Here is a 21,069-nt window from a genome sequence, read left to right as displayed (position 1 = left end):
ATGATCATCTCAATAGATGCAGAAAAGCATTTGACAGAATTCAACACCCTTTTATGATTAAAAAAAAAAAATACTCTGAACAGGTCAGGTATAGAAGGAATTTACCTCAACAAAATAAGGCCATGTATGAAAAGCCCACAGCTAACATCATACTCAGTGGTGAAAAACTAAAAGATCCTTTTAGATCAGGAGCAAGGCAGGCACGCCCACTTGCCACTTCTATTCATCACAGCCCTAGAAATCCTAGCCAAAATAATTAGGCAAAAAAAGAAGGAAAACTAAAGAAAGACATCCAGATTGGAAAGGAAATAAAATTATATCTCTTTTGTAGATGGCATGATCTTATATGTAGAATATGCTAAGCATTCCATTGAAAAGCTGTTAGAAATAATAAGTAAATTCAGTAAAGTTGTAGGATATAACCAACATACAAAAATCAGTTGTGTTCTACAAAACAAGAGAGTCAGAGAAGGAGCTGGGGACAGGTGAGTCGGTAGCAATGGCTAGATTACCTGGAGTCTCTTAGGCCTTTAGTCTACCTGAGACGGGAAACCGCGGGAGGGTTGAGCGGAGAGTGATGTGACCTGACTTGAGTTTGAATGTGCTCACTGCACTTGCCGTGTTGAGGACAGGTTGAGGGGAGGTGGGGGAAGCCAGAGCCCAGTAGGGAGGCCGGTGCCCTCATTCAGATGAGAGATGTCATTCAGGTCATGGTGGCTTGGACCACGTTGCAGTGGACTGGAGTTATAGTGGAGTGGAGTCATAGCAGTGGAGGCATATGAATGGCTTAGGGATTGTCTGTTCGGTGGCATAATTCTTTGCCCCCCCTTCCTCTGTGTGTGTGTGACCTTGCATTTTGCCGCTGGGTGATACTTCTGGTCAGCAAGCAATAGCAACACACCCTCTAATCAGCCAAAGGGCTGTGGCTATGTTAAGTCACTGTGGTTCTTCCAGGAGGGAAGAGCTAGGGGAGCACTCCCACTGTGGGTGTAGACAGGGCCTCCTACTGCTGTACATGCTGGGATTAAATCCCTACATGCTGGGATTTAAGACAGACCCCAGCAGACCCAGATACAGGCTGTGAAGATGTGGATGGATGGTGGTTTCAAACCCTCCTGGAAGTTGGGATTTCCCCAGTGGGCTCATCACCTGGGTTATTCTGCTTTATGGGAGGAGCCTGCCCATACCAGCAGACCAGGGCAACCAGTGTGGCCTCCATTCATCAGTGATTGAGATAAATATTTGTCCTGAGAAGCCGGATCACACGACCCTCAGGTGATGGCCTAACTCTTGAGTGACTGGGATCCCTGGGAATGCTGCATCGCCCACGGACACCTCTGCTCCCGAGTTTCTACCTAAACACAAACCTGATGCTCAGTTGATCACCCTCGTCCTTTGTCACGCGGGCATATTTGGGCTGGCCGTTTCCTTAGCAGTGTTGCAGCCCTTAAACCACGCAAGTGTAGAGCCTTGGAGAGGGGGTGTGGCAGTCACCTGCTCATCCCAGCCCCCGATTTCTCCTAATTCCTTCCCCTCACCCTTCATTCCCCAGACCACCTCCCCTGTAGGATAGAATCGGTCAGCGTGCTCTGGGTCAGCGCCGGAAACGCCACTGTGAGCATTTCATCTCTAATTTCAGGCCCCAGACTGTGCAGAAGGGTTCAGCTTTCTGTGGTTGTTCATGTTTTAGGGAATGAAGATTCCAAGTTCTGGTTCTGATGGGGGTGAGAGGAAGATAGTTGTGCAGGGATAAAGTCAAGCCCGAGAATACCAATGGGGAGTTGCTGGGGGCGGGGACAAAAGCATGACGTTTCTTCGGTGGGGCAGCCCTGGGGAATGGCTTCTGGAATAACATGCACAGTGTGTTGTTGAAGGCATCTTCGGTGAAAGTTTCAGTAAAAATCTCCCTCTTGAATCCGTTTCTTACCTCTGGGGACTTGATGGAGACGTTGAGACTATTAAGCAACTTTGTGTAAGGGAAACATAACTCTTTTAGCTGTGAATTTTTTCAAGAATACAGATGCAGTCACTGGGTTTCAAGAGCTGGGGCCTGTTTAAAATGTACACAGTATTCTCTAAAACAGACATCCTCCGGGAAATTAATTCCTGCTTCGCTACATGCATTCTTCCCATTGGCCACCAGAGGGCACTCGACCCTCCACCAGGAGGGGCTAAGGTCGACCGCCTTTGGATAATTGACTCACCCAGCACCTTCCCCGCTTGAAGCTGTATTTGGTGAAACAGGGCAAGGTTTGCCAGCTACTGTCAACTGAAAGGGAAGGGCATATAAACGGTGTCAGGAGAAACTGCTGCCTGTTACGAGAAAATACAAATACATTCATATGAACCCACTAGGATATACAGTAAGTGTCTGCTGTCAGCTTTGTTTAGAGTCACATTGCCACAGAAATCAACAGCGCACCAGGCTTTACCATTCCTTCAAGCAGTCTTCATTTTCCCTACTCTACACACTGAGGAATGTTTGGTACCTTGACACCTCAAAATGAGAGAAAAAAGTGAGTGTCCTTACGGTTTACCGTGTATCAGTGAGCAGGAAACAGGCCAGGCTTTGCAGGTGGAAAGTAGCAAATGCCCAAATGTGAATTGCATAAACATAATCTTTGAGAGGCCCCCTTCTCCTCACTAACAGTGGCTAGCACTGCAATCACCCTGTTCCACCTGGGGTCTTCTGAGCACATTCAGTTTCTTTTTTCAACTGGACTCAGCTGGCGGACTTCTCGGGTGGCTCAGGGATAAAGAATCCACCTACAAAAAAAAAGAAAGAAAAAAAAAAAAAGAATCCACCTGCCAATGCAGGAGATACAGTAGACGTGGGTTCAGTCCCTGGGTCGGGACGATCCCCTGGAGCAGGAAATGGCAACCTGCTTCAGTGTCCTCGCCTGGAAAATCCCATGGACAGGAGAGCCTGGCTGGCTGCAGTCTGTGGGGTAGCAGAGTCAGACACAACTTATGGAATAAACCACCACCACCACAACTAAGCTGGCGTTAAGTACCCAGCAAGTGGCCACCTAGCAAGTGTGATTGATGGCCTCACTGATATTTGTGAGGACAAAAGTCATTGACGGGAAGTCAGCCTTAAGAGTGAGAAGTAGCAGTGGCCGAAATATCCAATGGAAACTCCAGATTTTACTGTTTACACTGCCAAGAGAGTCAAGCAACGTGTGTTAGCACAGACAATGCTTCTGTTTTTAATTGTTCATACATAATCATTAGGATGCAATTCTGCTAAATCAATAGTTCAAGGAGTCAAAATAAACTCCTCCCCCACAAAGTACTCCTGCCAGAAATGCTAAATCTAATCAGGCGTTCAGCCCTTACTGTATTCAAGAAATACAGAGATAGGACTTCCCTGGTGGTCCAGTGGTTAAGAATCCGCCTGTCAATGCAGGGGACACAGGTTCAGTCCCTGATCCGGGAAGATCCCACATGCCATGGAGCAACTGAGCCTGTGCCCAACTACCGAGTCCATGTACTGCAACTACTGAAACCCGTGTGCCTAGAGCCCATGCTCCACAACAAGAGAAGTCACTGCAGTGAGAAGCCCACGCACCTCAGTGAAGAGTAGCCCCCACTCACTGCAACTAGAGTCAGCCCACATGTGGCAAGGAAGACCCCAGCACAGCCAAAAACAGTAGATAACTAAATCAGGGACAGAGGAGCAAGGTAAACAAAATCACAAGAAATCCATCCTGCTCTGCTCCAGTGGTTCAAATTATGGGGGCAGGAGGAAGAATTGTTCTGTAATAGTGATTAAAGAGACCTAACAAGCAAGCACAATGAATAAATCTTGACTGGATCGTGGCTTCAGAAAGTCATATCAATAAAAGCACTTTTATGAACTGTGACAATAAGGACTATTTACATAGGTATGGGCATGCAGTGCGGGTAGGAATTTAGAGCATTTTCTCAAGTGTGACCATGGCCCTGTAGGCAGGGGCATGTCCTAGACCTTAGGAGATACATGCTGAGGTACCCAGGAGTGAAGTTCATGATGACCTCAGCTTAGTTTTTTTAACTGAAATGTAGTTGATTTAAAATATGAAAGTTTCACATGTACAACATAGTGATTCAGTATTTTTATAGATTGTGCTTGTGCTTAGTTGCTCAGTTGTGTCCGACTCTTTGCGACCCCATGGACTGCAGCCCGCCAGACTCCTCTGCCCGTGGGGATTCTCCAGGCAATAATACTGGAGTGGGCTGCCATGCCCTCCTCCAGGGGTCTCCCCAACCCTGGGATCGAACCCAGGTCTCCTGCACTGCAGGCAGGTTGTTCACTGTCTGAGCCACCAGGGAAGCCCCTCCACTGTTTTTTTCCATTTAAAGTTATTACAAAATAGTGGCGTATGTCCTTGTGCTGTATAATATGTCCTTGTTGCTTATTTTTTATACAAAGTAGTTTGTATCTCTTAATCCCCTACCCTTCCTTGCTCCTCCCCCTTCCCTCTCCCCACTGGTAACCACTTGTTTGGTTTCTATATCTGTGAGTCTGTTTCTGTTCTGTTAGATTTATTCATTTATTTCATTTTTTAATTTCCACACATAAGTGATATCATGCAGTATTTTTCTTTCTCTATTAGACATATTTCACTAAACATAATACCCTTAGGTCCATTCACGTTGTTGTAAATGACAGAATTTCATTTTTTTTTAAAGGATGAGCAATATTCCATTGAATGGGTGTGTATACATATACATGTATATATATATATTCCATTGTACATATACACACTCTCTCACACCATATCTTCTTCATCCATTCATCTGTTGATGGGCACAAGTTGCTTCTGTATCTTGGCTATTCTAAATGATGCTGCTACAAACATGGACATGCATATATCTTTTTAAACAGCTGTTTTCATTTTCTTCAGATATAATACCCAGGAGTGGAATCTATGGGTCATATGGTAGCTACATTTTTATTTTCTTGAGGACTTGCCACTACTTTCCACAGTGGACTATGGCTGCATTTTGTCCACATCTTTGCCAACATTTGTCATTTGTAGACTTTTTGAAGACTGCCATTCTGACAGGTGTGAGGTGATACCTCATGGTGGTTTTGATTTGCATTTCTCTCCTGATTAGCTACAGTAAGCATATTTTCATTTGCCTGTTGGCCATCTGTATATCTTCTTTGGGAAAATGTCTATTCAGGTATTCTGCCCATTTTTAAAATCGGGTTGTTTGTTTTGATATAGAGTTTATGAGCAGTTTTTATATTTTGGGTATTAATGCCTTGTCCATCTCATCTACAAATATTTTTTCCCATTGAGTAGGTTGCCTTTTGTTGATCGTTTCCTTTGGTGAGTTCTCAAATTTAACAAATTTAGGTCCCATTTGTTTATAGTTTGCTTTTGTTTCTTTTGCCTTAGAGGCAGATCCAAAAAATCTTGCTACAATTTGTGTCAAAGGGTATTCTGCCTATATTCTCTTCTAGGAGTTTTATGGTTTCAGGTTTTACATTTAGGTCTTTAACCCACTTTGAATCTTTTTGTGTATATGGTGTGAGAAAGTTGTTTTATTATCAGTCTTTTACATATAGCTGTTCTGTTTTCCCAGAATCACATATTGAAAAGATTATCTTTACTGCAATGTATATATTCATGCCTCCTTTGTCACAGACTAATTGACCGTTTTATACTGTTCATGGGGTTCTCAAGGCAAGAATTGATCATTAGTGTGTGCACTTATTTAAGGGTCTCTATTCTGTTCCATTGATCTCTGCATCGTTTTTTTTTGTGCCGGTACCATGGTATTTTGATTCCTGTAGCTTTGTTGCATAGTCTGAAGTCAGGGAGTATGATACCTTCAGCTTTCTTCTTTTTTCTCAAATTTGCTTTGGCAATCCAGGGTTTTTTGAGGTTCTATAATGGCTGCCCCTCTTCAGAAGCCACTCTGGGTCCAAGCCACCTTTGTCCCTCACAACTGAGCTCTCCTCTTGGCCTCTGCAGCCCTCCCTCTAGTGTGGAACTGTGCTGCAGAGCAGGAAGGGCCAGTGAGGATGCTCAGCTTAGGGTGAGTTGAGTGCCAGGGTGGTGCAAGAAGCCTGCTAACATCCCAGGCAGTTTCAGTCTGCCCTCTCTGCCCTGTCTTGGGAGTAAGCAAGCGTGTATGCCGTCCTCACAGGTGGAGTCCAGGCTTCCCACAGCCTACCTGTTAGTCCTCCCAGCCTTCCAGCCAGCCAAATGGACTCATCTTCCTCGAGTCAGACCCACTCCCCTCGGGCTGGTGTGGCCAATATGTGGCTCAAACTCCTTATGCCCCAGGGAGGATCTCAGCCCATGGAATCCCCCTCCTCTTCTGAGCCCTCTCCCAGGGGCATAGGTCCTGACTGGATACATTCTCTTCCCTTCCTACCCAGGTCCATGTGTATCTTTTTTTACAACCTTGATTGAACATATCTTTATGCCAATTTCCAGTTAGTTTTCAGTGAGAATTGCTCCACATGTAGATGTATTTGATGTGTTTGTCGGGGGAGGTGAGTTCCCCATCTGCCGTCTTGGTCTTCCTCTGCAACTTATTTTTAAATGATTTGGGAGGAAAAAATTAGACAGTAAAAGGAAATACAGCAGAACTATTACACCATTAAGATTTGTTGACCTGGGTGGTGAGTTTAAGGGTAGTCCTTTTACTCTACTTTTCTCTATGACTGAAAATTTTCATAATAGAAAGTTGGAACATAGAAATGAGAGTGATGACATCATTTACTTTGGGTGGCAGACTCTCAAAATCATTGGGACTTCTTGACTTTCACAGACCTCTATTTACCTATTGTAAGAAAGAAAGGTGTCTATGTCAGGAAGAGTACTTTGCCCACAGCAGACCCTGAATTATCAATATTTATTCATGGATGAATATTGCTTTCTCCTTTTTTTCCTTTTCTGAAATTTACCACTCTGGCTAAAACTAACCTTAAGCCTTCATCATCTCTCCAAATGCTCTGAAACTGCAGAGTGAGGTGATTTTGCATACAATGCCAATCAGAGAACGGGAGTTCTTGTGGCTGGTGGAATAGCCAGCAGCACACTAAGAGAGTGGGTGGTCATTTGCAGTGTCACGCCATGTTCAAAGCACTGTTTGGTTTATAGAAGAAAATCAGTTCTCTTCTGGCCCTCTGTGAACTGCAATGTTGTATATCGATTGCTTTTTCTTAAGGCGTTAATACTCACAGTGGTCTGTCAGCTACTCTGATTTAGATTTGAAGTATTGTATTCTGTAAAATTCATCTATTTCATCTACCTATCCAATAATCCAACCATCTACTCACTAATTTATTTAAGAGTCAGGAGTTATAGGAACTAGGTCAGGGAAGAAAATGTGATGCAACCCCAAACTAGAAGCACATTTGTGATGTTATAAGCGAAAACTGTCATTACCAGTGAGGATGCAGAAAGGATAAAAGCCACACCATCCTCTGTAGCAGTTTCTCAAATTTAAATCATTGTCAAAAATTCATGATTTCTGCCATATCTGAGGATCATTAACTATAATACTTAATATCCTCCCTTAAACCTATTCACTTTAAAATAAAGATTACTGTGGTCTCAGCCTAAACATTCCTATCCATAAAGTCTTGGTAGTGATGTGTTGTTGCATTTTTCTCTGATATATTAAAATAAATGCACAGTTATATAATCATCTCAAGTATCTTTAACGTAAACAGTGATATACATACCATATTATGTAGGAAAAGGATTTAGGAGGTAAATGAAGTGAGCTTTAAAATACTGGCTCATGTATATGAAACACACATTTCAACTAACCATCATTTGACCCTTTCCTTCTGTTCAGGCCTTCCTTTAGTAGTAAATCAGTGATCTAAACTGGCTTCGTACAGTTAATTTCCCAGAGACCAAAAGAAAAATGGACTCAGTGAATATTTTGCTTATTGGAACACAGGCAGGAGTCTTGACTACTCATAGAGATCACAAGTCTACTGAAGTCCTGGTGCAAGAATTCTTTTTAAATAATTTAAAATTCTTTAAACGTGTTTTAAATTTATTTTTTATTATTTATTGGCTACATGGCATGCAGGATCCTAGTTCCCCAACCAGGGACCACACTCATGCCCCCTGCATTGGGAGCACGGAGCCTTAACCACTTGGTCACCAGGGAAGTCCCAAGAATTCATCTTTTGACACAAATATCAGATATGCTCCAAAAGGTTAGACTAATGAATATAATATGAAGTGATTTAAAATGTTTTACAGGTAAGGTTTAGGGTCAGTAGCTTTTTAATTTTTTCTTAGTACTTTATATTTTAGACTTGAAGAAATGGTACCTCAAGGCTACCTTTTCATTTCCCTTTAAATAAATCATCCTCATTTTCATAATCAGCTCCTTGGTGCAGATCTGGAGGCATCAGATTGGTTGGTATTTTAAATATACTGTAGTTGCTTCTAAAGGAAATCAGTCCTGAATATTCATTGGAAGGACTGATGCTGAAGCTGAAACTCCAATACTTTGGCCACTTGATGTGAAGAACTGACTCGCTGGAAAATACCCTGATGCTGGAAAATACCCTGATGCTGGGAAAGACTGAAGGCAGGAGGAGAAGGGGATGACAGAGGATGAGATGGTTGGATAGCATCACTGACTGGATGGACATGAGTTTGTGCAAGATCTGGGAGTTTGGTGATGGACAGGGAAGCCTGGCGTGCTGCAGTCCATGGGGTCGCAAAGAGTCGGACACAACTGAGCAACTGAACTGAACGGAGTTGCCTCTGCCCTTCATTTGTCAAGGATCTGTTTCATACCCACCACACGCAGGCATTGCACTGGATGCTGGGGAGGCCAGGAACAATGAAACAGACATGGTGCCTGCTTCATGGAGCTTACTATATAGTAGAGAGAGATACTAACAAGTCATCTCCCACATAGACAGAAAATTGCCCTTAGGAAGTGGTGTTTGAGCAGAGACATGTTGTTGTTTAGCCGCTGTGCCCCGACTTTTTGAGAAAAGGACGGTGCAGACAAAGGGAACACCCAAATCCCCTCTTGTGGTGGGGCAGACTGGGAGAGCATCACACGTCCAAGGAATTAAAAGAATGTGAGTGGCTGGAGCCTGGGCCTATGGGGCTGGACAGATAGGCCCTGCCATGCCAGGCCCACGGTGATTATATTGCCCCAAGAACAGGAAACCACTGAAGGGCAAGACTCCTCAACAAAAATTAAGGCTCTGTTAGTCATGAAGAAGAGGGAAATAGTTAACAATACACAGGCAAGAGAACTTAAAGAAACACCCCCAAACATTGCCTAACTGAAACCGAACTATTTCCCCATCCCTCCACCCCTGCAAACACCATGGCTTTTACTGTTTCTCATTTTAGTGAAAGTCCTCACCACTCATCCAGTAGCTCAAGTCAAAATCTAGGCTTCATCCATGACACACCTCTTGTCTTCATCCCCATATCTAATCCATGGGCAAGTCCTGTCTATCCACCTCTTGAATATCTGAACTCATTCACTTCCCCATCTTCACCATCAAATTCATGCAGCTGTCTCTTGCTGAATTGCAACGTTTTCCCAAGTACTCTCGTGACCCCACAGTCTGTTCTCCAGGCAAAGCTGTTGTTGTTTAGTGACTCAGTTATGTCCGATTCTGCGACCCCATGGACTGTAGCCTGCCAGGCTCCTCTGTCCATGAGATTTTCCAGGCAAGAATACTGGAGTGGGTTGCCATTTCCTTCTCCATGGGTCTTTTCAAAATACAAACCAATCATGTCACTCCTCTGCCTAAAGGCCAGGGACGAGGGTAAATCTTGCTGAGCCCCGAGCCAATCATGGCAGACTCATTCCACTTGACCTTGATTGGTTTCATTGTGGGCACAGACCAGCGCGTGACTTGTTTCTGGTCACTGAAACGGGAGCATTGCTTCTGGGGAGCTTCTGGGAAAGGTATCTTTGCTCTGTGAAAGAGATCTGTGGAAGAAACAGATGCTTTCTGTTTTGCTAGCCATTATCACACCTGGGTGTGTCTAAGGAACCATTCCAGGCACTGGAAGGAAAGCAGTGACTGAAGTCCAGACTGCCACCACTGGACCCTGCCCTCCCATATGAAGCAAATCTCCTTGCTATGCAAGTCGATTTGAGTTGGATTTTCTGGCATGTGCAGCTATAAGGATTTTGATACGTGTCTGAAGCATCCAGTGCCGAAATGGGCAGTTGGATACCTGGAGTTGAAGCAAAGTGGAGAGGTCTGAGCTGGAGAAATATATGTGAGTCCTTGGTGAAGCTTAGGGAAGAGATGAGATTGTCAAGGAGGGTTGAAGGTGGGATCAGAAAAAAGTTTAGGAAAGAATGATGAGACTGCCAAGAAGTTGAGGAAGGACTGGGTCAGAGAGGTGCCAAGGGAGATCACCTGTGGCCAGGAGAAAGGACTTCCTGCTCATCTTCCTCTTTATATTGACTGGGACTAATAGTAAGGGCATTACAACATTCCCGAGTGTATTTTAACTGGACAAACGGAAGTGGCTCAGGAATGTTTCCACTAGAGGAGGAAGCTGGATTTCAGAACCAACCCTTGGGATTAGGAGCGTTTGGCCGTCTGCCATGTAACAAGGAGGTCATTTTGCCAGAATATGAAAGGCCACCAAAAATTGAACAAAACAGCCAGATCAGAGAACATTTCTCCTCTTCTGAGTGTAAGATCCCAAATTTAGGTGGGGATTGGAAAAGCACCCCAAGAGAAGGCACCATTATAAGAAAAGCCTCGGAGGTGTAAAAGCCAAGGGCAACCGCCACAGAATGAGGCCGGAGAGAAACGTGGGAAATGAGATGGGAATATGGGAATGAGGCCAGCACAGGATGTGCCTTGTGAATCAGGCTGCGTTTAGACTTTATTCAGTCTGAAACAACTCCCGTGAAAGGAGTTAGATGTGGTGAAGATGTTCCAGATCACCTCTGTTAGGTAAAAAAAATAACAATTAAAAAATCAGAGGACCGGGACTTCGTTACCGTGCAAGAGGTTCTCAAACGTCAAGGCATACCAGAATCGCCAGAGGAAGTTACGACAAATGTAAATTCCTGGTACTCATCGCCCCTCGGATTCGGATTTTATAGGTCAGGTCCGATAGGTATACTTTTAAAAAGCCCTTCTGGCAGCTAGGCTACTGCCAAGGGGTGACTTGGGAGTTTGGTCCCGTTTTCTGTACCTATGCGCTCCTCCACTCTTTGACATAGAAAACGGGCATTTCTCAAGGATACACCAAACGTTCTCCCAGGTTCTCCCAACCTGACAGCGGCCCCAGCCCCTCCCACTGCGGGCCGGCCAGACCGAGTGGGCCCGACGTGGCGGTCTCCGGCCTAGCGGCGCAGCCGGAGACTGAGGGACGAGCGAGGGCGGGCACCGGGGCGGTCGGGTGGTGGCCGGCCCCGCCCCCAGGCTCCTTGTTCGGGACTTCGGCTCCGCGACCCTACCCACCCCTGACTCAGGATTGGGAAACCCGCAGTCACAGCCTTCGCAACTAGCACCGGCGGCTACGCAGAGGCCCGTGGGCGGGTCTCCATGGTGACTGGCAGACGCTAGCACCAATTATGTCCTGGCGCTTGTTTCCGCCCCCTCCCTCTCCCCCTCCCCCCTAAGCACAAGCCCCGCTCCCCCGCAGGGAGCGATACTTCTGTGACTGACATTTCTCTCCGGGCGCTGTTACGTAAGGGGAGGGTCAAGCGCGGCCCCACCCGAGCCGAGCAGATTTGATTGGCAGGACCTTTAGCCACCGCCCCAACGCCCCCGGAAGAACGTCTTTGACCGACAGGTATAGGAACCACTCTGCGCCGCGAGGCTGGGCGGAAGCATCCGGGTCCTGGGGCTGGGGCTGTGGGGCGGAGCCGGAGGCTGAGAACAGGGCCGGGCGGGGCGGAGAGTAGGCAGGGGCTGGGCTGGCGCTGCGGCCAGAGATGCTGTGGGACTGCGACGGCGCTCGGCCGCTGGGAGCACTGCATTGAAAACACCGAGGTGAGGAGCGCTGCCAGGCTGTGGTAGGTGCGCGAGGGCCGTGGAGTCCTCAGACCCGGGCCGCCAGCGTCCTCAGGCCCGGCATTTGTGTGCTCTGCCGGGGGTTCTACACTGGAGCGACGGCGGCCGTGCTGGGACACGGGGGCGGGGCCGGGCACCTGTCCGCGTTTGCAGGCACCTGCTGCGCAGGCGGGCGCCGACCCCGGGGCCTGGCCCTGGGGGCTGACCGGGAGCCGGACCGGGCCGGCCTGAGGAGGGGAGGCGGGCCGAACTGGCTCGCCCAGTCCGGGGCCTTCCTTCCTCGCCCGGCTCCGTCCCTGCTTCCAGCTTGAGGGTAGCGTCCGAGGACCGCAGCCCCCTCACCCGAGGGTCTCGGGGCCCGGGGCCGGCCTCGAGCTAGCAGCGAGGTCAGGGTTTGGCTCCTGCCTTGCATCATCCCGAGACAGGTTTGTCCAGATTCCCTACGTGCGCGGAGATGGGTTTACGCCCCGGGCGAGGGTGCCGGTCCCGGCTGTCCCCAGAGATCCGGGGCCGAGGCAGTTTTCATCTTTTCCCTGGGTCCTGCTCTGTCACCTCTTAACGTGTGATTTAAGTCTGTTTGGGGTGATGTGCACAGGAGGTAAGCACCGCCCGTCTCAAGTTTTGGCTGAGTACACGTGCGGATAATTCGTATAGGGCTAAAGTACGACTTCTCAGCTGTATGATATTAAGAGACAGTCTTTTGTTATTTGTACGACCAGATCAGCAGAAATTTTTAAATTGTTTCGGAATGACTAGGACCTGTCCTGTGTTTTCTTCCATCTATGGCACATCTGTTGGAAAAATGCTGTACCTGCCCAGTAGACATCTATTAAATGATGTAGTTACTCCTGAAAAGCGTGCTGCAGTTTCTCTAGGTGATTTTGTCGTTGGAAACAAAGGCAGCAGTAGACAATACCTCCTCCTTAAAGGCAGGAGGAACCTGGGGGTAAGTTTGATTAATATTTGATTCTTAAAGGCAGAGTCATAGAATTACTAGGTATTAGACTTGGAAGAGACCTGTATTACAGGTGAGTAGTCCACCCCAGTCAATTTACATGGTGGTGAGCACTGTGTCCGAGGGGAACAGGATTCCCCTGTCAAATTAGGTTTCACCTAGATGACGGTTGGGTGCTGCCCATTACTCTGGATCTGAAATCCATGTTGTTTTCATTTGCGCCAAACAGGGATATTTACCCCCACTACAGATTTGGTGCCCTGCCATTTTGGCTTGTATAATAGTCACAGGTTTGCAGAGACCTCTCAGCAAGAAGTTGCTGCTTACTGGGTTTAAGTCATTAGGTAAGTGGAAGAACCAGAACCCACATTCTTTTGATTTAATTATTGGGCGACACTATCTTGGAAAGCAGAACAGCAGTAATGGGCACTGGCAGGATAAGAGGCCCACCCGTGTATGTCACGGGCTCGGTGGAAAACAGATTTTTGCTGAATGGGGACATTTGGCACATCCTACTCTAATGACTTGCTTATAAATTTGGTAAAATACTGTTGAAGTTCTGACCCTTTCCACCTTCAGCCTTTTGATTGGTGCAAGTAGGAATTGAGCAGAGCTCTGTATTAAACATGACGGAGCCTGGGGGAATGTCACCAGAGCAGACAAGCTGCTGTCCTTACAGCTCCACTTGCTGCTTCTCCCTTGTATTGTTAGTAAATGACCCACTGACTTTGTGACCTTTAAGACAGGGTTGCTTATACATTTCATGATGCTTTGGTGGAAGATGTGTGTTTGTGAAAGGTCTCTTTGGCCCTCTTCTGTTGCGTTTGTACATATTGCTTGGCAATTCCTTCAATGCATAATCCTGCTGTTTCCAGGGCTGAAGCAGTTGAAAAGATCAGGTTTTTCTGTGTGTGTATGTGGATGGTCCCAACGGGATCCAGTTTTCTCTGTCTCTCATGCTTTGTTTTTGGTTGCCAGTTTTACTGGAGAGAATCATTCTGTGTTGAAGACATGCTTAAATCAGCTCCTGCGGATCTTCAGTCCCCGTAACCCTGAGAACTATGATAGACCTTTTGTGTCCATGGGTACAGTGCATTCAGAACCTGGCTTTCCCAGCAGTCAGATGCCTAGATATTCTGCTAGTTCCAACTGTTTAGTTCATATCTTCTGCAATGCTGGCACCAGAGCTGAACTGTGTCACTGAATATTCTGAATCCTGGCCAAAGACTCAGTACACAGATTCCTGTCGGCATTTAAAGATGGGAAAGAAATTGGAGTCAGAAGAGGGAGGGGGTGTAGAAGGAAACTATTTCTGAAGACTTTCTCCCCTAGGTTTTTATAACTGCATATTATATAACATTCTATTGTATTTCTGTTTAGAGGTTCAGATTTAGCTCTTAACTATTTCAGAAGTCTTTAACTGTTGGTATCAGTATGTTTTTCTGTTTTCCTGTCTCAAAATATTTTAAGGTGAAGTGAATTCTGAGGACAGAAGAATTTGATGACACAGACCACTGAACTTCTTTGTTGGGAGCACACGTTATGAACCCTTTCTGGAGCATGTCTACAAGCTCTGTGCGCAAAGTAGGTATCGTTGATGAACTTAGGGAGGAAACCTATTTGGGCCAAAACAGAGGCCAGAATAATCCATATTAAGGTTGCCTATCGTCTTAGCAGAATTAACTTTGGTTTTCTAGTTTAGGTTTTATTTTTGAGAAATAATTATTTCCTTGATTAAAGTCAGCTTCTGAGGCCGAGATCACATCTCAGAAACCATTCTGGTAATCAAAATTCTGTTATTTTGACTTAGGTTATATTCACACATGATGAAATTTGTAACACATATTGTAGGTAGTTTTTCAACAAACTTCAAGATTTCATGATTAGAGAAGTTTTGGGAAAGGCCAGTCCAGTGTGGTCAAGTCAGACTTGAGAGCACTGGTTTAATTTATCTAACTAAAATATCTTGTAAAATAAAATGTTTTAGGGAAGCTTAAAATACGCAAACAAAAAGAAAATGTCACCCATAATTCCATGTCTAAGAGAATACCCTAGTAATCTTTTTTTTTTTTTCTTCTGTACCTGATGCTGTGTACATTTTTAATACAGCTGATGATACAGCCTTTGACGGTCCTGGAGCCAAGGAAATACCTGTGGGGTGGTAGTTTAGTCTCTGAATCATTTAGACCTTTGTCTTTGACTAAGAATGACAGTTTATACTAATGATAGTCCAAATGTAAAAACATACCAGTTAGGGACCAGATCAAAGTCAGACCCACGTGAGTGAGAGAAGAGGCTCATCCTTTGTTTCTAACCAGAGTGCTGACATCAGGGAGTGACTAATTGCAGTCATTACACTATTTGTTTTGAGATGCTTAGCACCTAACTTTCTACATCTACGTGCCAGGGCACCTTTCTAATCTGGTATAATTGTGTAGTAACCCCTTGCCCTCTTTCTGGGGCCTTGAAGAGAAACCCTTTCTTTCTCTGTTTCATGTAAATCCTGTAAACATTGGCTTTATTGTCTTTATAGGATACAGCTGATGAATGAGTTTTTCTAATGGTTTAGTCTTGCATCAGCTTGATTCTGCTGTCTATAATAGCTTGCCCACTCAACAGACTTCCAGGTCATCTCGATCACAATGCTAGAAGGTCCCTGTAAGAGAGTCATTCCAGCTTTTCGGTCAAGGACTGAAGGACATCACACATAGCCTTGTGATTTAAGAATCATCCTAACAAATGTTCTCACCACTTCGTCTTGAATAGCGGTCTGATGGTGACGAGAAGACATTAACAGGGGATGTGAAAACCAGTCCTCCACGCACCGCTCCAAAGAAACAGCTGCCTTCTATTCCCAAAAATGCTTTGCCCATAACTAAGCCTACATCTCCTGCCCCAGCAACACAGTCAACAAATGGCACGCATGCTTCCTACGGACCTTTCTACCTGGAATACTCCCTTCTTGCAGAATTGTAAGTTCTGAAACTGTCCGGTTAAATTTTGAATGACCCTTAAAGGTGAAGAATGAAATTTATTCTGATGGACTCAGTAAATGGCAGCCATTTAATCTTGATGGTCAAACCCATCCCCCTTCAGTGTGAGCCTTAACGTGTATAGGATGGAATCTGTTGCTGGCAATGTAATCTTTCTTCACCAAGGCCTCAGTGATGGTATATAAATATCTGCTTCTAAAAGTAACTGTTCTTACTGAGAGCTTGGGTAAGTAAGATTCAAAGACAAATATGTGCTTTAATTTCCATGTCTGTTTTGAAAAGCAAGAGGAGGTAGAAACTGAGATTTATTAAGCATCCAGGAACTTAATTTTCGTCTACCTTTATATGAGGTGGGGAATTCACCCCCTGACGAGGTGGTTGTAGAGGGCAGGATGGTGGGAGAGTGGCGATCTATTCTTTCTTGTGTCAGACGCAGCTGGAGGCTGGTGCTTCATTCTGGCGATCACCCTTATGAGGCATCCTGACAGACTGAGGCCAGTCCCAGGAGGCGGAGGTCAGGAAGCCTGACCTTAGGAGTCAACAATTGAAGGAACAGGAACCGCTAACTTGGAGAAAACTTAGAAAGTACTTATTAAAGCTGTCTTCATATATTTGAAGGCCCATCAATTAGAAAGAGGATTTGAGTTATTCTGTAGGACCCCCAAAGGCAGAAGTAGACAATTGGGAAGTTTTAAAAGATCTGGGCTCCATCTAAGAACTTGACTACTCACAGAAGTCACAAATTGGACTGAGGCTGTACCTATCCATAGATTGTGAGGAGATGGGCACCTCTGCATAGTCTGGTAGTAATGAAACAGTGCTTGGCCTGTCAGAGGGGCTCAAGCAGTGAGTGAGTGCAGATGGCATTTTATTTGGTCATTTGTTATATGGGCAGCAAGTTTGGAGAATTAATTCTGAGTTTTAGTCATTTAAAAATGCCTTTGCCCATGAAGCTGTTTCAAAAGCACCCTCCAGTGCCCCCTTTCTTTACTCATGTTGTAATGGTCGGAGGGTCTGAGGCCCCAGTGCGAATGGCTGAGCGTGAGCTGGTAACTTTATAATGGATGCCTGTATTTGAGGCGAGGCAGTGCAGGCTTCTATTGTGGTGTTAAATCTGCTGTATTAGGCCACGAAATCTGCCTTTCTGGCAAAGCTCTGTAGGAGATACATCTGCCATCCACGCTGCTGTTGATGTGCTGAATTGTAGTGATTTAAAAATGGAATAACTACTTTAAAATGATTAAAAAATAAGTGTGATAGCAAATAGGTAAGAAATAAAATGTCAACTGAGATCTAATAAGTTATTCCTCAGTAAAACTGAGGGTTGGCAGGTTAATGTGTCTTAAGGCCCTCAGTTCTTTCCTAGGTCTGGTCACAGCGTTACTTGTATAGGCTCATGTCTCAGCCGCAGGGAGCAGAGCAGAACGACCAGGTCCCAGAAGAGCCAGTGCAGCCTGTCTTCCTTGTCTCAGCTCCTGCCGGCTCCCACACCAAGGCCTGCAGAGTTCAAGGGCCTCAGTTGGGGGTGAATTCAGGAGCAGAGTATAGTCAGATGCTGCCCATTGACACTTAAAATTGACCCCCAAGTGAGGGAAATCCCGTGGAATTTTAATGTCTTAATTACCTAAAATTGGACCTTCAAAGAGCTTTTGAATGTGTGTGGGTAAGATCTGTTGTCCGTGGTCACAAGAGCAATAACCTTACAAATAACTCTCACTGACCTAAAACTTGATGTCCAGCATTAACTATACAGGTTGGCTGCCAAGATGGTGTTTTGGGGAAGCTGATTTCTGGGAGGAAACTTGACTGTGAATCCCTGCTTGGCTTTCGTTTCTTAACCTGGGGCCCTTTTCTGGCTGTGCTGCTCTGCGCGTATGTTATGAAGCCAGTAGACAGACAGCAGTTAGGGCCAGGTGAGCGATTGTGCTGACTCCGTCTGTGTGGTCAGGGCATCGGCTGCCCTTTGAGGGACTGTTCCTTCTTTACAGAATGTGGGTGGCTTGGTCTGTATGTGTCCTTTACATTCCTGCGGTCTCACTATTCTGCTTCTGTTTCAGTACCTTGGTTGTGAAGCAGAAGTTACCAGGTGTCTACGTGCAGCCGTCTTATCGATCTGCATTAAGTAAGAAGCATTCGCTCTTTTTATAGCATGTTTGATTCCGCTGACGCAAACTTAGCCCTTAAGTGTTTCTGTTTTGTCCTGCAGTGTGGTTTGGAGTAATATTCATACGGCATGGACTTTATCAAGATGGCGTATTTAAGTTTACAGTTTACATCCCTGATAACTACCCAGATGGTGACTGTCCAGTAAGTGGGGGATACACTCTGGCTTCACTGCGTGGTCAGTGAGGAGGGCTTAACGGGGCTTTCGGAATGTCTTGGTTCTTTTCTGGACCTAATAACTTTCATGATTTCGGTTTCCCAGGATGTTCTGTCTACTGTGTAGTCCTTTGAGGGACTTTTTTTTGCTTTGTTCCATCTTTGGCCATGCGGGCCTCTGCCTTCAGCCTTGTTTGTTTCTCTGTGCAGGGTGTGCCTGTGAGGCTGGAAGCTGTGGTGTAGCACTTGCCACGTGAGTGGCGATTGTTCTGCTGTGGTGGGGGAGAGCGACTTTCCCTTTGCTTCTTTGCAAAATTTACTTTGACAGGAAAATGGTGAAAGTACTCAAGTGTCCCTCTCAAGGCAGCTCTTTGACTTTAAGCAACAAGACTGCCTTGTCTTGCTCCTTTTACAACTTCTGTGTGTGGGTTTAACAAGCTCCACTGCTTCCATTAAAGGCAGTGTCCTTCTCTCACTGTAGCGTTTGGTGTTTGATATTCCCGTCTTTCACCCGCTAGTGGATCCCACCTCGGGTGAACTGGATGTGAAGAGAGCATTTGCAAAATGGAGGTTAGTAAATAAAGAGTTTCTTGTGGTGAGGTAAGCCAGCAAGGGGAAGCCTTAGTCACCCCGCTGTGTTTCCCTTTAGGCGGAACCACAATCACATTTGGCAAGTACTGATGTACGCAAGGAGAGTCTTCTACAAGATTGATACAGCAAGCCCCCTAAACCCAGAGGCTGCAGTACTGTATGTTCCTCTGCTTTGTCATTTAAGATACGTTTAAGATACATTTGAAAAGACAGCGAAGGAGATCATGTTGGTAACCTCTTGATTTAAACTTTTGACACAGGTACGAGAAAGATATTCAGCTTTTTAAAAGTAAAGTGGTTGACAGCGTTAAGGTGTGCACTGCTCGCTTGTTTGACCAACCTAAAATAGAAGACCCCTATGCAATTAGGTGAGTGGTACATTATCCAGATAAGCCGCACTTGTACTGGGCTTCTGTTTTCCAGGTGGCCTTAGAATGGGGATTTAAAAGGAAAGTGAGCCATCTGCTAGCCTACAACCTCTCTAACTTGACTTCTGCTTTACATGTATGACACTGGCCAGGAGCAAGCTATTGAGTGACTGGTTTCTCAAAGATCCTGGTAATGTGCTCACTCAAGCGTCAGGACTTTTCCTTCCAATTGGAGCCCCTCTTAAATGGTCATTACCCCATCAACCTACAGATTTGGTGAAAGGAGGGAAACTGATCAGTGTGAGTGAACAGTCTGAGTCATGGGTTCCCCAAGCACTGTTAGCGTGTGTTGGGAAAGAGTGTCTGCAAGTGTTGAGAGCAAGTGACTTAGCTCTTGGGCAGCATGGGTGTTGCTGGGAGAGAGGAGCGTAGTGTAGTGTTAAGAGCTTGGGCTCTGCAGTTAGACTGGGTGACACTTGCACTTAATTGGCTTTGGTGACCCTGAGCAGTTACTTAATTTTACTGTGCCTTGCTTTCTTCATCTGTTATAGGACATCAGGGGTGGTTGCAAGGCTTACGTGAGCTAACACAGGAAAAGTGCTAAGGGATAATTATGTAAGAAAATCATTTAGGTAATGTCTGAAACTTACATACTGACAACTGATTAAGACTGTTCCTTGTTAAGTTCTGTTTGGGGAGCAGGCTTAAAAATGGACATTAAAAAAAAAAAAAATGGACATTAAATTTAGTGAGCCGCTCTTTAGTATTTCTCTCTTCCTTCAGCTTTTCTCCATGGAATCCTTCTGTCCATGATGAAGCCAGAGAGAAGATGCTGACTCAGAAAGTAAGTAAATGGCCATTTTAGAAATAGGTAGCTTGCTGTTTCCTTTCTAAATTGTCTTCACTGGTGACCATTGAGTGTATACAGTGACATTTGGGGAGACAGACTGGTACAGTGCTGAAATCTCCTTATCGGTCTGTAATGTCTGTTTTTTATTGTGCCTAGAAGAAGCCTGAAGAACAGCACAATAAAAGTGTTCATGTCGCTGGCCTGTCATGGGTGAAGCCTGGCTCAGTACAGCCTTTCAGTAAAGAAGAGAAAACAGTGGCGACTTAAGAGCTGGTGAATCGGGTGCACCGCGCACTTTCCTGCCGGACTTCGGCTCGTGAAGCTGACCAATGCGAAGGACTGCCCGCAGAGTAAAACATTGTGAACGGTGGCTGACGTCGGTGTTGTTCGTGTGTGCTTAGCTTCTAACCGCACGTTCTGGAAACCTCTCTTTACGTGATGCATTACTTCTGTCAGGAGTGTCTTTAAGGTGGTTATCTAGTTCAGTACTCCAAATTATTGGGGACCTTGAAGCTTACGTATTTTTTTGAATATAATGCTAAAGGTAAGTTGCATTCATTTAAACTAATGAAGTAAGCAAAGTTCAACACTATAATGATTTTTTAATTGGTGGTTTCAGCTGTACATATGTTAGGGTGCAGAGATGAAAGGATAGAGAGAGCAGTTTCCATAGCTTATTAGCACTTTTAAGTGGAGGAGCAGTTGAATGAATGAACCTCAGTCTTCAGCTTACTGTGTTACTGATATACAAACTGCTGTCACTGAGGGACATACTAGGAGAGTGAGAGGAAACCAGAACACTTGTTCTTAGGGGTTTTGTTTTTTTTTTTTTTGAGCAAATTACTGTATTTTTATGGCAGGAGGGAGAAAAAGTGTTAAAACGGTTTCTAATGAAGTCAGATTTAAATGATGAATGACTAGTGTGTTTTGTAGAGACAATAAATCAATGAATGATTGTTCTTTGTCATTTATGCAGGAAACTAAATACCCTTTTCTCA

At 45.2% G+C, this 21,069-nt stretch overlaps 1 protein-coding gene across 4 annotated transcripts; it reads left to right on the top strand.

Moving 5' to 3' along the window:
• Positions 1 to 11,842: 11,842 nt before the first annotated feature.
• Positions 11,843 to 21,042, top strand: AKTIP (AKT interacting protein). 4 transcript variants are annotated; one of them, XM_061138521.1, is made up of 10 exons: positions 11,843 to 11,974; positions 14,421 to 14,534; positions 15,717 to 15,922; positions 18,001 to 18,065; positions 18,150 to 18,250; positions 18,744 to 18,832; positions 18,912 to 19,010; positions 19,114 to 19,221; positions 20,005 to 20,065; positions 20,231 to 21,042. In XM_061138521.1, exons 2-10 carry the CDS (start codon positions 14,493 to 14,495, stop codon positions 20,336 to 20,338), a joined length of 879 nt encoding a protein of 292 aa, XP_060994504.1. In that variant the 5' UTR covers positions 11,843 to 11,974; positions 14,421 to 14,492; the 3' UTR covers positions 20,339 to 21,042. The 4 variants fall into 4 exon arrangements, with proteins under 4 accessions (XP_060994504.1, XP_060994501.1, XP_060994502.1 ...); XM_061138518.1 differs by having other exon boundaries at positions 20,228 to 21,042; XM_061138519.1 differs by having other exon boundaries at positions 11,861 to 11,997; positions 20,228 to 21,042.
• Positions 21,043 to 21,069: the final 27 nt, after the last annotated feature.

Source organism: Dama dama, chromosome 4 (genome assembly GCF_033118175.1).
Source record: "Dama dama isolate Ldn47 chromosome 4, ASM3311817v1, whole genome shotgun sequence".
NCBI classification, from domain to species: Eukaryota; Metazoa; Chordata; class Mammalia; order Artiodactyla; family Cervidae; genus Dama; species Dama dama.
The sequence above is the reverse complement of the archived record's forward strand: the minus strand, read 5'-3'. Positions and strand labels throughout refer to the sequence as shown.